The sequence below is a fragment of the Peromyscus maniculatus genome, chromosome 21 (assembly GCF_049852395.1).
Source record: "Peromyscus maniculatus bairdii isolate BWxNUB_F1_BW_parent chromosome 21, HU_Pman_BW_mat_3.1, whole genome shotgun sequence".
NCBI lineage: Eukaryota > Metazoa > Chordata > Mammalia > Rodentia > Cricetidae > Peromyscus > Peromyscus maniculatus.
Window position 1 is genome coordinate 18,190,307 of NC_134872.1, and position 15,850 is coordinate 18,206,156.

At 44.5% G+C, this 15,850-nt stretch overlaps 1 protein-coding gene across 5 annotated transcripts in view; it reads right to left on the reverse strand.

Moving 5' to 3' along the window:
* Fam13c (family with sequence similarity 13 member C) overlaps positions 1-15,850 on the reverse strand; it is a 115,926-nt gene that overhangs the window by 23,223 nt on the left and 76,853 nt on the right. For all 5 annotated transcript variants that reach the window (XM_006979046.4, XM_006979047.4, XM_076557009.1 and 2 more), the window contains one exon: positions 13,735-13,882. In XM_006979046.4, the coding sequence (XP_006979108.2) occupies positions 13,735-13,882 (148 nt within the window). The remainder of the gene's footprint in view (positions 1-13,734; positions 13,883-15,850) is intronic.

Here is a 15,850-nt window from a genome sequence, read left to right on the forward strand (position 1 = left end):
TTTACACACATATATACACAATATAATAAAATCTTAAGAAGAGGAAGAGGAGGAGGAAGGAAGGGAGGGAGGGAGACAAGGAAGGAGGGAAGAAGGAATGATAAGAGAAAAACCTACTTTAGGATTCTAAAGTATAGTAAAGACTAGCTGAGATATCCAGCCTTGTAGATTAAAGAACTAATGGATTCTTGGACATTCCATTGGTAGACATCCATTGTTGGATTAGCTGGACCACAGCCAATAAGCCATCCTAATAAATCTCTCTCATATGTGTGTGTGTATTTGTGTATGTGTATTATGTATATATGCATGTATATATGTTTATGTATGTGTGTATAACTACATATGGTATTTATACTATATTATACTATATATATATATATATATATATGTTATATGAGTTCTGTTCCTCTAGAGAGCTAATACTACTGGTAGTTTGGTAGAGCCTTAGTTCTTGTCCAAACATAACCATTTGAATTGAAAACAGGTTTAATTAAATCAGTTGGCAAGTGCATTTGTGTGTACACTTGTGTAGACAGATTCATTGAGCTCTCTGCTCAAAAGAGGCCAAGGCAGACTCAAAGCCAGCGCTGCCATCTGGGAGCAGAGCTGGCAGCCTCTTCCAACCCCACAGGGAGAAGTGTACGGCCACCTTGAACTTGGTGGCTTCTCAAGGATCCTGAGGACATAATCTTTGTTTCTTCCAAAGTAAGGGGCAGCTTGCCAGGACCCATGGCATGATATGTTATGGTTTAGAGGAAGGGACTGGGAGCCAAGAATCTGGTAAGTCTATACTGTGTGTGGGGATTCAGCCAGTTTCACGACTTCCTTCTGTTTCCTTGTACCAGACATACAGAGCTATGAAAAGACACACAAGGGACAATTTGCTCTATGAGCTAGCAATGCAGGACCCCACTTACACATGGTTAAAGGATGGACTTCATGTTAAGTGCTTATGCAACAATAAAAGACATTCTTCTTTGTAATTTCCAAAATCTCTATAACAGATATAACTTAAACTTCATAAAAAGAAACCCCAAATTAATGTAAAATTTGAGGTAGGGGTTCCTAAAAGGTGAAGAAGACATCTTAAACTATCAGAACAGTTAAGAAATGAAGTCCTGTGGGAATTCTAAGTGCTTATGAGAACACTCCATAAAACAAGAGTCTTGTGACCTCAGTTTCTTCAAAACATGGAATTGTTCTCGGAATATGTTTTCATGCTCCTCTCAGGTATAGAGGATAGAAGTGAGTTTACTTCAGATGACTCATTATTGCTTGCTGCTGTTATTCAATTAAATGTTTAAACTATGCTTTATATGCCTCTATGGGAAAATATGTCTGTGCCATGTGTGGTTTGTCCTTATGATTGTACACAGCTTGAACTCATGAGAACTTTACTTATGTGGCCTTTCTTAACCCTCAGAGTATAAATTGTCCGAGGCTCTGAATAAAGTTGGTTATTGTAAAAGACTCAAGTCTATCTCATTTATTGGCTCCATCCGCCCTGGTCCCACCGCTTCTAGAGTGGTGACATCAGTCTAAGTGCAATGGAGTAGAAATTGTTAGTGTGACTCCTACATCTTTCCCAGGCTCACAGAAACAGACTACAATGAAGCTTTTAACTGTGTGTGTGTGTGTGTGTGTGTGTGTGTCCCCACATGTGTGCACTCTCATGTGTACACACATGGATACCATGTGAGAGTCAGAGCATAACTTTCTAAAGTTGGTTCTCTCCTTCCATAATGTAAGTCCTGGGGGCCAAGCTCATGTGGTCAGGCTTAGTGGCAAGCACCTTTTTTTACTCACTTGACCAAAAATGAAATTTTAAAATTCAGTTTCTTCATCGACTGAATGAGGAGATTAATGATGCCTTCCTCACAAGGCTAAGAGAGGATGTCATTAAATAAAGCCATATCCTTATGAACTTTTAACATATCCATGCAACCTATTTTTCATATTATATGTGTGTCTAGATATGATTGCAACTTGGTTTTTAAATTTTCAGTTTAATCAGGAGAATCACATCAAAGAAGTTGTTAATCTGATTGGCTAGCTACCCACACCTATTAAACTAATCAACATTAAAATAATTCATCTTAAACTTCCCAGTGTTGAGCTAGGGGTGAGCTTGGGGGCCGAGCACTTGCACTAGCATGCAGGGGACCCTGAACACAATCTTAAAAAAAATCTCCAAAACAAAACCAAAGTTTGTCCATGCATCCTCGGTGAGACATTAGGATAAGGTATAGGACATTGATAAGTGATCTCCTTGAGAACTGTTAGTATAATAACTATTATAAATAAGAGAAATAAATATTATTCTGAGAACCTCCTAGGAGCATCTATGGGGAACACCAGGAGAGAGGCCAATCAATTTATGCCTCAACATCTTGGACCTCCTGTCAATGCTTATTTTCAAAGAAGAAGATGATCAAGCATCTGTGGAGTGACTCACTATGTCCTAACACTTGTTCTGAGATTTCTGCATGGCAGCCATGTGAAGCTGGTTTTCAATCAGCAGGGAAGGTATACAGCTAGGCTAACCCATCCTGGGGGCGATGGGGTGGGGGGAGCGGTCCAACCAGTTCCTCAAGTAGAAGATGACTCATCTCTTGCTAGAAGCTGCCATGTCTCTGGCAGCCCACTCACTGCACAGTAGGGACCACGAAGCAGAGAAAGCATTACCTCCAGGATATGGAGGCCAAGAGACTACTTCTGAGCTGGCTGTAACCCCAGGCAGAAGCAGATGTTACGTTACAATGAGTCAGTCAGATTTAAAAATGTATCTTCCTAATGTGGATTTTTCAAAGCAACTCAAACTTTAAATACATCTCTGCAAGAGCCTGAGAGGGCTCGTTCAGATCTGGCAGAGCAGTACAGAAGCCAGAGTCTTGCAGACTCATTAATTTCACTCTTGGGTTTGCCACTGGGGTTGGGCGCCTAGGTAACATTCAGATATAGTCCAAGGGCCAACCACAAGCCTTGGCCAGGTTTGGGGAGTGAAATAAGCCTAAAGCATGTCCATGATCTTAGTGATTTCCAAGTCTAAGAGTTCCAGCTCTGGTGGTCTCAGACTAGGCAGCATGGGAGGGGCAATACTGATCCACACAGAAGAAAGGCTATGGAAACCAACCCAGCTGTCACAGTTAGCTTCATCTGTCAACCTGACCCCAACCTAGAGTCACCTGGAAAGAAGAGGGAATTTTAACTGATGGACTGTCCAGGTGAAAATGGCCTCTGGCTACATCTGTAAGGTGTTTTTCTTCATTGCTAACTGATGGAGGAGGACCCAGGCCACCACCCCTAGGCAAGTATGGCTGGGCTGTGTAAGAGAAGTCACTGTGCATGATACAGGGAAATGAAGCCAGGAAACTGCGTTCAGAAATTAAAAAAGCAGCAATGCTTTTCCACACCTCTGCTTCAATGCCCTGGGTTCCTGCCCTGGCTTCCCCCAATGATGGACTATAAAAGCCTACCCTGAAATAAACCTTTTTCTCCCCTGGTGGTTTCTGGTCCGCATTTCACCACAGCACCAGAAAACAAATGAGGACATCAACCAAAAATATCTGGTGGATTTCGTCCGGTTTCATTGTAAATATGCAGTATTTGAGCTTCTGAAGGAGCTAGTAGGCCAACAAGGAGACAAGAAAGAGAATACCGGTAAACCTAGAGTCATTTCAGTGTACTGGCTGCTGGGGAAGCAGATGGACTTACTTGGCTAAGAGATCCATAAGAATAGCGGAAGGTATCACCATGCCAAGGTGGCCACGAGCCACAGAGCAGATGAAAGGAATTCTGGATTGGGCTAGCCGTTTAAATAACTATCCAGCAATTTGGGTTCTAGGACTCACATTCTTGTCCTTTCTTAAAGGTTGCTGTAAAGCTGGGCAGTGGTGGCACACACCTTTAATCCCAGCACTCGGGAGATCTCTGCGAGTTCGAGGCCAGCTTGGGCTACAGAGTAAGTTCCAGGAAAGGCTTCAATGCTACACAGAGAAACCCTGTCTCAAAAAAAAAAAAAAAAAAAAAAAAAAACAGTAGCTTTAGAAATGACCTAAGACATGGCCATGTATACATTTTGAAATGCTTTCTTTGATAAACAAAGTGTAAAGTTTAAAATAGGTAACACTACCTATTTTAAACACTACAAAGATCACTATAAAAGCAGAGGAGAAAAAATTAGCAGAACTCAGAGTCAGGTTACGTCATAGGCAGAGCACAGGCTAGACTTTAGTGCAACAAATGTAGTTTCAACTTCAACAGTGGTGATTATTCAGCCATCTCCTCTACAGATTATCGCAGTTATAGATAGCTTCTGCTTCAGGAAACTAGCACAATGTCAACCACATTCAAGACTCTAGAGGGGACCTGCAAAATGAACTGTGAATGTTGCTCCCGCACCCTGAAACTGTTAGAAATGATGAGACAGTCGTTATTTAAAGACAAAGGTAATCATCATGAGGTGGAACTAATGGAAAGTAAATTCTGAATGGGCAAGAATGCCCCCCTGTTAAACAATGATAACTTGGCCGTGGAGAAGGCTAAGAGGACAAAGGCATTTGTTGCCAAGTCTAAAAACCTGAATCGAGTCCCCAGGAGCCATATTAAAAGAGACAACTGATTCCTGAAAGGTGGCCCTTCTGACCTTCACAGGTTCATAAAGACACGCATGTACACACACATACACACACACATACACACACACACACACACACAGAGAGAGAGAGAGAGAGAGAGAGAGAGAGAATTTAAAAGTTAAAAATAATAATAGCTAATATTTCTTGAATATTTACCATGATTGATATGTAGTGTGTTTCACACATATTATTCTGTGTAACTTCACAACAAAACTAAGAATTTTCTGTTATTTTAAAGAAGAGGAAACTGAGGCATGGAATATTAAAGAGCCTGTGAAAGGTCACCAGACCAGCTCATGAAGATGTGCAAGGAGCTATTATTTCAGAACCCAGCTGAACAATAAATAACACACTTGACCTTTCAAGAAGGCTATGGTCTAAATCTCATACCAAGGTCATTTAAAAATAAAACCAAATAACTGGGTCATGTTTTGCAATGAACACAAACTCTCTTGACACATGTAGCAAAGGGCAAAGTTGAATTAATGTCTTTTTGACAGACATGTCAGTACCAATGCTTACAAACAGATCCTAGATTCATTTTACTTTACATTTCTAAAACGGCATCAAAGAGGAGTAGCACGAATCCTCACTGGTCTTATAATAAAAACCTGGGGCCAGATATCAGGGTAAGTGCTGAAAGATCAGAGGAAACAGGCCACAGCCACTTCTCACCTCGCCAACTCCTCAGCCGAAGGCAGGGGAAGATCCTGTCTCCACGAATCCTCAGACTGAGTCCTCAGCAGAAAGGAGAAGTCATACTCCTGTCTCCTCCTGCCTTATACTCCTTTCTCTGCCCAGCCATATCACCTCCTATCTCCACCTTCGTAGTGCTGGGATTAAAGGCGTATGACTCCCGAGTACTGGGATTAAAGGTGTTAGCCATCACCACCTGGCTGTTTCTCTTTTAGACTGGATTAATCTTGCTAGTCCAGGATGGGCTTGAACTCACAGAGATCTGTCTGCCTCTGCCTCCCAAGTGCTAGGATTAAAGGTGTGTGCCACCACTGCCTAGCCTTTATGGCTAATTCTGTGGCTGGCTCTGCCCTCTGATTTTCAGACAAGCTTTGTTAGAGCGTATACGAAATATCACCACAAAGAGGAAGTACATAGTGATTAAGTGTGAGTTTGTAGGTACTGTATTTTTTTTAACATGTATGGCTGTCTTACCTTCCGGGTGACACATATGCATCTGGTACCCAGGAAGGCCAGAAAAGGATATGGAATCCCCTAGAACTGGAGTTACAGACTGTTGTGAGCCACCACATGGTACTGGGAATTGAACCAGGGTCCCGTGGAAGAGCAGCCAGGGCTCTTAACCGCTGAGCCATCTCTCCAGCCATAGCCGTAGATCATTTTCAAATGAGTGAAACATCCAACAGCCTCAGGTCAAGGCCTCAAACCATGGGAGGCATCATAATGGCAGATGACTCGCAGTGTGGGCCAGAGGGTGATGGAACCAGAGGGAACTGACCCATCTGCGCTCCACAGGTAATAAGCTTGATGGACAACAGATTCTGAGTTCTTACAGAATATACAAACAATAGAAAAGCTGAGAAAGCAACTCACATCAGCAGGAATGGCTTGGGAAACAATCCTAAAGGCATCATCGTTTTGTTAAAATAAAAGTTTTATGCCCATACTTTAAAAGGCATTAATTTATTTTTTTTAAACTGATACCATTGTAGATGTCTATGGTGTTATGAAAATCGAAGGCTAGGGTCCCCTGCTCATTTGGCCTTGTCCCACACCCATGAATGATAGATAGCATTTGGGAGAATTAAACTTGTGGTGATATTTTGTGTGTACTCTTAACAGATAAAATTTGCCTGAAGATCAGAGGACAGAATCAGCCACTAGATTAAACATAGAGGCCATTCTTTAGGTAACAGAGACCAAACGTCTTCCATTGTAAAAGTGTTTCCCGTTTTTTATTGCATGGGGGGGGGGGGCTCTCTATGACTTTTTTTTAACTAATTCCCCCTTTAAGAAATCCCAGTTGACTCACCAAATCTGCTGAGTGACAGTTCAGATGACTGTGAAGCAGCCAGGCTGAGGAGGGGGGCCAGAGGAAGCCACAACCCACCAGGAGAGGAAAGAGGTGCAAGAGCCAGCTGTCTGCATGGGGGAATGTGGAAAAAGTGGCTAACTCTTGTGGCTTTTGGAGCCCCAAAAACCTGTGCAGTCTCCTACCGAGAGGCTGCAACAAAATCTTAGCTGCCAGGGTAGCGACTCCAACCCAGGTCGGGTGGAGACTCCAGACACATACAGCTCTGGCCTGTGCTGGTGGCTGCAAAGTGGCTTTTTTGTGAACTCATCCCCCAGAAGTTGGACACCAGATGTTGCACGAACCCTAATTGGACTTACAATATTGGGGTGAATGCTGAAAGATCAGAGGAAACAGGCCACAGTCACTTCTCACCTCGCCAACTCCTCAGCCGAAAGGGGAAGATCCTGTCTCCAGGAATCCTCAAACTGAATGCCCTAGAATCCTCAGCCTAAAAGACCGAGTTCCTGTCTCCTCCCGCCTTATATGCCTTTCTCCATCCAGACATATCACTTCCTGTCTCAACCTTCCTACTGCTGGGATTAATGGCATGTGTGTGTGCTTCCCATGTACTGGGAGCAAAGGCATGAGATCTCAAGTGCTGGGATTAAAGGTGTGTACTACCACGGCCTGGGCTCCGTGCTTAATCTAGTGGCTGGCTCTGTCCTCTGATCTTCAGGCAAATTTTATTTGTTCGACTACAGACAAAATATCACCACATAAACTGCCTCTGCCCGTGTCGGTGAATAAAATTCTAATTTAATCCAGCAGCACACGCAAGAAGGACACAAGTGCCTGTGGGCAGTTCTGAGCTGAGACGCTAACATGACAAATTAACCACAAATCTGAGTCTTGAAGCTTCAGTCTAAGAACAGACTTAAACAGTTAGAAGACAAAGCAGTTGCAGGAAGTGCACACCGGCTACCAGTTTAGTTGAGTGGATGGTGAACGCCAGTGGAGAAGAACTGGGGAAGCACCCAGCCCAACCTGCCCCCTTTGTTCCCAATCCCTGCCCACCACTACCTGTGGCACCATCAGCCAAGTTACACTGTTGTTTTCTCCCTCTTAAATCTGGGGATCGTGATGAAGCTGGCCTCAGTTGGTTATGGAGAATATAGGATAGAAAAACCCACTCAACCATTGGAAGCAAGCGAAGAGAACATGGTCAGTTTGTGTTGGTGTTACTCACCTCAATGCAACATGGCGCACTTCCAAGCCTAAGCATTACTGGCATTAGGGGGATGGCAGTTCTCTCAGGGAGGGCACAGCTTCAATGCACTATAGAATGCTTCGCAGGAATTCCTGGCCCCCAGCCAGGAGTACACCCACCCACCCCAGATACCACTAGCAAATCCATCTCCAGTATTATCAAATGTGCGCAACAGTGGCAACAGGAAATAGAGCCCAGTTGAAAAATCAATTGAAGGCAAATATATTAGGGCTACTTTTCACACCAGTAGCCAATTTTTTTTTTTTACTTCAAACAGATGGTGGTACATTCTGAGAAGATCAGAAGGCTCTAGAAGGGGCCCTGGGAGGTGGTTCAATGGTTAAGAGCACTCACTGTTCTTAAAGAGGACCCAAGTTCAGTTCCCAACACCAACATGGCAGTTCACAACCTTCTGTAATTCCAGTCCAGATGATCCAACACCCTCTTCTGACTTCCATTGGCACTGCACACATGGTGCATATAAGTACATACATGCAGGCAAAATATTCATATATATATATATATATATATAATATTTACTTTTATACATAAAAATAATATATAAAAATGCCAAGCAGTGGTGGCACATGCCTTCAATCCCAGCACTTGGACACCTGGGAGGCAAGGCAGGTAGATCTGAGTTCAAGGCCAGCCTGGTTTATAGAGCAAATTCCAGGACAGCCAAGACTATTACACAGAGAAACCTTGCCTCAAAAATAAATAAATAAATAAATAAATAAATAAATAAATAATAATAATGTTTGCAGGCATATATACCCAGAAAAGCCCATGCAGTTCTACATAGCCATATAAGCAATAAAGCATCAAAGAGGTATTGGGGGATCATGTGAGCTCCTGAAATTGGAATGATATAGATCCTCTCTAACCTGACTTTTATAGCCTATCTGATGCTGGGGAACGGGTCATATGAAAGATGATGGCTACCTATTGGGACACCTGAGATACTTTTCTGTTCTATAAATCCAACTGTAAACTGCACCTACAAGAACATATTTTGTGACACCCCGCTGTGGCAATGAGTTCTGGGAAGCTTGTCCAGCATCTAGCTCCATCCCTCATTTTAATTTTGCAATTTGAGGTGTGTAACCCTGCCATCTGGAGATTCACTGGGATTTCCAAGTCACTTGCAACTCTGGTCAAGTGCAGTGTTTTGAATTAGGAATGGGAAGACAGGGCTTTCTTTGACTCAGACTAAGACAAGACCTATAGATCACACAGAATCCTTGAAGAGAAAACAGATGGTCAACATCATTGTCTTACTCAAATGAAGAACTTATAAATCAAGATCTTAACTACACGCTGCTGAAAGAATATTTATAGCAATGGATATTCAGCTGTCTTTGGGGACAGTGTTCACTTAAACTTCCACTCTATCAGTCATCCTTGGAGAGACAGAACAAGGGGTATGCTCAGCCACATGAAATGCCAGACTGTCCTTGAGTTCTTACAGAAACACAGATATAACAGAGAAGCTGAAAAAATGACTCCCATTGGCAGGAATGGCGTGGAAAATGATCCTAAAGACATCATCATTTTGTTAAAATCAATAAAAAAAATTTCATGCCCACAGTTTTAAAGGGATTTTTAAAACATACCGTTGTAGATTTCCTTGTGCACACTTCAAAATGAAAAGCCATTGTCAAGATAACCCTCAAGCCATTTTCCACCCAGTGACCCCAGAACAGACACTAATACCAGAGTGAAAATATTTACTCAAGTGATGAGCACTGATCCAGCTATCGTGAGTTTTGTGTCTACCATACAGATTCCTCTCTCGGTCAGTCTGAGTGGCTATGACAAACTCAGACTAGGTAAACAAAAGTTCCTTTCTCACAGTTCTGCAGGTGGGAAGTCTGAGGTCAAGGCACCAACCATGTCAAGCCATTGAGAAAGCCCTCTTCCGTGATACAAATAGCTGACTTCTCACTGTACCCTAATAAAGTAGAAAGCCAGTCAGCTAGCTTTCTGGACTCTTAGGATAGGAAGTGTCCCATTCATGAGGGCTGCACCAAAAGGCTCCTTCTCCAAAGACTAGGAGACACAAAGATTCAATCCATATTAATTTCTATCCTACACTATGTGTTTTGCAAGTTACAGGTAGGATGCCCTATGCAAGATTACCTGGGACTGGGAATCCTTAGCATGTGAGAGACATTTCACCCCAAAGCCAGAAGAGTCCTCCATAAGCAAGAACAGTTCACGGTCCTTTCAATGCTCTCAAATTACCCCATCACTTCACTCTAGGGTCCCCTATACCCTTAAGATTTATCTATGTCCCCTTCCTTGACCATGTGCCATCACACCTGCCTGTGACCTTGGTGCATGAACACCTTCCTCATCTTGGTGTTAATGGATGAAGCTGATTGGCCCTAGATCCTGAGTCATAAGTTCCCTGTGGTCTATGATAACAAAAACTATAGTCACAGAAGCCTTGAAATTCTCTCCCTAAGACATTATCCACTTAACCAGTGGATCCTGTTACTCAGAGTGTTTATAAAATATGCAGAGTCTAGGACTTCCAAGACTGACTGAGGCAGTGGTTCTCAACCTTCCTAATGCTGAGACCCTTTAATATAGTTCCTCATGTTGTGGTGATCCCCAACCATAACCTTGTTTTCGTTGCTACTTTATAACTGCAATTTGGTTACTGTTATGAATCATAATGTAAGTATCTGATATGCAGAGTGATCTTAAGCAACCCCTGTGGAAGGGTCATTTGACCCCCCAAAGTGGTTGCAACCCATAGGTTGGGAGCCACTGCTCTAAGGTAAAGCCTGAAAACCTCCATGCGGGAAAATCTTCCTAGTGGTTATGGTGGATAAGAAGCCTCTATAATGCCGATGAGAACACACTGTACCTACAGAGGACACTGGGAAACCCATTCTTGTGGCAGGTGCAGTTTGAAACTGGCTTCACAGAACAGGAAGCCATTTCAAGCATCTTACTAGACAAGTAGGAACTTTACAACCCATGAATCAAGTTCAAGACCACTATTTGAACCACCAGACAAGGGACTACCGCTCTTTGATCAAACCATCAAAACGTGTGCGGTGAAATTTAAATAACATAAGTCATGTACGAATTAAGTCTAAAGTGAAGTCACTTTTTTACAGTGACCTCAATATATACTTGTGAATTTTACCATTAGTTGTCACTGGTGGCAAATTATTTATAGGAATTCCTATAAAAATTACTGGGTGGATTTTGTTCTTCTCATTCTAACATCGAGCACAGGGTTAGAGGGTAAGACTTTAAGAAAGTTAAATTGCAGTTAATATAATCTTTTATGGACTTGTGGTCATGATAATCTTATGCAATCTTCTTTTCACCCAAGATTTAAATGTGTGTGCATGCACACATATGTACTCATGCACACACATACACACACGCCCCTATAGTTCCAAAACATTAAATAACAACCCCAGAAATCCATATAGATACTTCCTACCAATTGAGAACGGCTAGTCAATCTATGGACTTGGAAGGGAGACACGTCACAGGGCCCCACCCCTGGACAAAGAACTAAGGCAACTGTAGGAGGTGAGGGCAAGAAAAGCAGCCCTTCCCCCAGGGAGGAGTCCCTAATTGGTTATCCAATACGAAGGAGTCAGCCCTGAAATCATGTACATGCTGAACAGACTCAGCATTGCTGAACAGACTCAGCAGGCTGTGTGGGGGGAGGAGCAGGGAGTTATAACAAAAAAAAAAAAAAAAAAAAAAAAAAAACGAGGAGGCCAGGAATTTAAGGGGGTAGTGGGAGGAGTCGGAAGAAGGAAAGAAATTATGTAATTACATTTTAATTAGCAGAAAACAAACTGCTGTTCTGAACAGGAACCTATGAGTCATAAAATGTACAGGCTTCCTGTTGAAGTGTGACTTGGAAATGCGTGAGACCAAACTATACCTCACACACGCCAAAGCGTTTTACAAATTCTGACCATCTTGACAATTCCTCAGCTAGATGAGGAAACTCTCTGGCGACCATGAAAACACCTAGCTCTCTAAATTTTCCAGTCTAATCACCTGAACTAGTTACCTGGCAGAGCTCTGAGTACTTCCAAATTTTCTGCATAAAAAAAAAAAAAAAAAAAAAATCCAGTACTGAAACCACAGGCCATGTCTCAGAGCCTGTCCCTGCCATTTATCACTGAACACAGAAGGCATTGCTGTGCCTCTCTGTGAGCAGTCCCTAGGTAAGCTCAGAATTTATTTGCATTTCACAAGGGGGTTTTAAGGCTTGTTCAAAATCCAGATGACCCAGAAAGAAAAAAAAAATACAAAATAATCTTAATATCCAAAAATTAAAAACCATCATCAAAACACCAAAAAAAACTATATCCAATACACAACAAATATTAAACACTTTGTGCTCTATACTTGGACAGCTAGTCCAAACATCAAACAATTCAAAGGTCAATTTAAATTTTGCTTGAGACTTCCGTACATGTTGTGTATGCTGTTTGTTTGGAAGAGACAGAATACAGGGTTGGAGAAGTGGAGGCATACTGTAACAATCTGACCTAAGACACTGATTGGCCCCCTACCCTGGTCTATCTGTATTTGCAGGAGGGGAGCCTACCTAGCACCCAAGAAGGCCACCACCTGTCAGTGACACATGGCCACAGGGCAGTCTTTTGCCACTCACCAGCTGTGTCCCACTAGGCCTTGGGTCCTGACACCAATGAGTATCATTTCACAGCTCACTTGAGTAGGTTTTTAATCACAAAATGCACAAACAGTGCCCACATCATAGGAATATAAATAACAGGAAAGAATAGCTACCCTCAGCGGCTCCTACAGCCACTGTTATTAAAACAAAGTCTAACCCGGCAGATGACTCTTCAGCCTGCTTTGGCCACAGGAGACGGTCTTAAACAGAAGTGTGTGTTGAGGACGGCTGTTCGTGCTTCTGAATCAAATTGCTATTTTCAATCTCTTTCTCTGGCTCCTGGAGATTAGGGGCTTCTCCTAGAGCTAGCTCACCTAAGCCCTTTCCTGCTGCCTGCCCCCCCTCCCCTCCTCCCCTCCCCTCCCCCCCCCTCCCCCACCCTCCCCTCCCTGTCCCATCCAAGGGGCTGGCTGTCTGCAAGCCTCTGGCCTATTTGTAAAGAGAAGGATAATCTCCCCTCTCCATTTCTACTCAGGTAAATTGGTGTTGCCTTCCTCTCTAATTCTTCCTGAGAGTATTAATTTGCCTTCTGTTGGCCAGCCAATCAGCCGTCTCCGGGATTAAAGCTAGGAAAAAACCACACACACACACACACACACACACACACACACACACACACACACAGAGAGAGAGAGAGAGAGAGAGAGAGAGAGAGAGAGAGAGAGAGAGAGAGAGAATCAGACACATTTTGAGACTTTTTGAAATGAAGATACAGAAGCAGCAAGAACAAGGATAGATGATCAGAATGAGCCAAGAGCTGAACACTCGCCTCTATATTCTCTAGTGAATGATCATTGTACAATCCAGTTAAACAGAGAGGGGGTAGTGGGGTTGAAAGGCCCCTAGTCCACAGTAACTCAAAAGCATGCTAGGTTTGAAGACAGACCAGATCATCTACATCTAGTAATATAAAAGAACTCTCCTCCTCACAGAACAACCAGAAAAATGACAAGAAGTTGTAACCCGTGCTTTCAGCTTTTCAGTCAAGTCTGCCTTGCAGCTAATCCTAAAGTCTCATGTTCTCTCTCACCAGCCCCTCTGCTTTGGGCTTTGATGTTGCATCATTCTCCCACCCCCCAGGAGTCCAGGTGAAGGCTGAGCTGTCTCCAGAGTACCATTTGAGGCATCCCCAGACTCTGCCTCTTACCTGCAGAATCCACGTTGTCCGCAGGCACGCTCTGGGTGGAAGCTGGGGCTGGGTCCTTAACTCCGTGCACCTGGCCATCTTCTTCCTGGCCCGTCAGAAACGCGGGGCACAGATCAGACTCGAGGGCTTGGAGCTTCAGCAAGGAATTCTGCCAACAGAAGCAGAACATGAAGCCAGCTAAGCGGACGCCTAACACACAGCACCGGGTCTGGGTCTGCAGCTCTCCAGCACCTTTCTCCGGTGCCTGGCAGGAAAAGGACCTCCGCAGCTGCTTCAGGAAAAGGAGCTGGTGTCCGAGTCAGATGCGCATTGGTCCACGTGCAGCCTCAATGTCTGGCTCATTGAAATCCTAACGTAAACGGTTTATCTGTGACACACGGGACCTGTGATTTCGTCAGCAAGAGACTCTGCATCTGGAGAGCCAATCTCAGAAGGTGTCTGCTTCCCAAGTGTAGAGGCTTTCTTTAACGCTCCGCAACTGTTTCACTCACTGTGCTGACATCAGGAGCCAGATATTAGGCCACTCCCAGGCTACCATTCATAAAAGCCACGGTCCCTCCAAGACACCGGACTGCGGCAGACCGCGGCACACAAAGAGTTACTGCTGCAGAGGCTGCCTGGCGTGCAGGAGGGGCTTCTGCGCTCCCTCAGCCAGCTGCACACGCTGCCGCCTTCTAAAGTTACTTCTCTTGCAGGGGATGCTGCGGCTACCTCCTCCGGAGAACAGAGTCTAGGGAGACAGCCCTGGTCCCTTTAGCCTAACTTAGCTACTTGAGGGAGAGCAATTGATCCTTTCCAGCCTACGGTCCAATCTCCCGCCTACCCCTTCATGTCGCACTTGAAATTTCTCCCAGGTTCTTCTTAGTAAGAACAAGTCACGCAGACTGACGCACCTATGATGCAGCAGCCCAGCACACTGATTCCCCCGGGGCAGGTGAATATGAGTCATGCCTGAGTCCCTGCTGGGCACCTCGGACCCCACAGTGGGACAGCTCAGCGGGTCACAGGAGCAATTCCACCCACCTCCATCCAGCTGTGGTGGGGCGGCCATGGGGGAGCTGGGCAAGTGGTTATTCTCCTACCCAAACCTCCCAACATATGCACACTCACACTACTCGCCTCCTCACATATGCCACACAGGCACACACTGGAGCGCCCCACTCTACAGCTCCACCCCTGCCTGTCCCATATACCACACACACACACACACACACACAACCTCCCACAGCCTTGCTCCTAACACCACACCCACACACATATACTCTAACCTCCAAATGGCCTCGCTCGCACTGTATCTGTGCCTTTTCACCCCAACCTCAACCCACACTTACATACCCTGTTCTACACACACATCCCGCACTCTACCTACCACGCTCTCATACCCATATAACCCCACACACACTCTTCCGCCTATCCCACACATACACTTCCACACCCTTCTCCTCTCCTTCATGTGTGTCCACTACCTGCACATCAACCCCCGTTCCTTCACACTGTGCCTCTAATTCACACCCCTGCCTTATATACACTCTCATATGCACACCTACCCCAGCATCTCCCCCCACATCACTCTCTCCCTTCTACCTGTACCAGCCGCCCCCACCCCACCCCCCATACCCTCATCCACTGAGCAGATGCTACAGCAGTGTCTTTACACGACACTCCCTGAGGGATGTCTGAAACTTCCCTGGACATTTTGAAGTCAGTGGGCACCTTAGCAGCTCAGGTCCCTCCTCCACCATGCACAGATAGGCTCATGAGCTGACAGGAACAACATCAGCCCTCAGAGGTGATTCCTAACAACCCCAGCTCAGACAAAGCACCATGGCCTTAGAGTAGATGACTTCCAGGGCCCTCTTCTGTCTGGACATGTCTCCAGCAGCTGAGAGGCCAAGGTTACTGTGAGGAGAAGTACAAAAGAACAAAGGCACCAAGTTTCCAGAAGAATCTAGTCATTAGCAACCGATCAGCTGGTGGACACCAAGGATGATTTCAAGGAAAGTCACCACCAGGACACCAGGGTGGGCTCTTCAAAAGCACACTGAAGAGTTAGACGATGTCATGGAAATGTGACATGATTGGTCACTGTAGGAAATACCATGGTGGGCCCTGATCC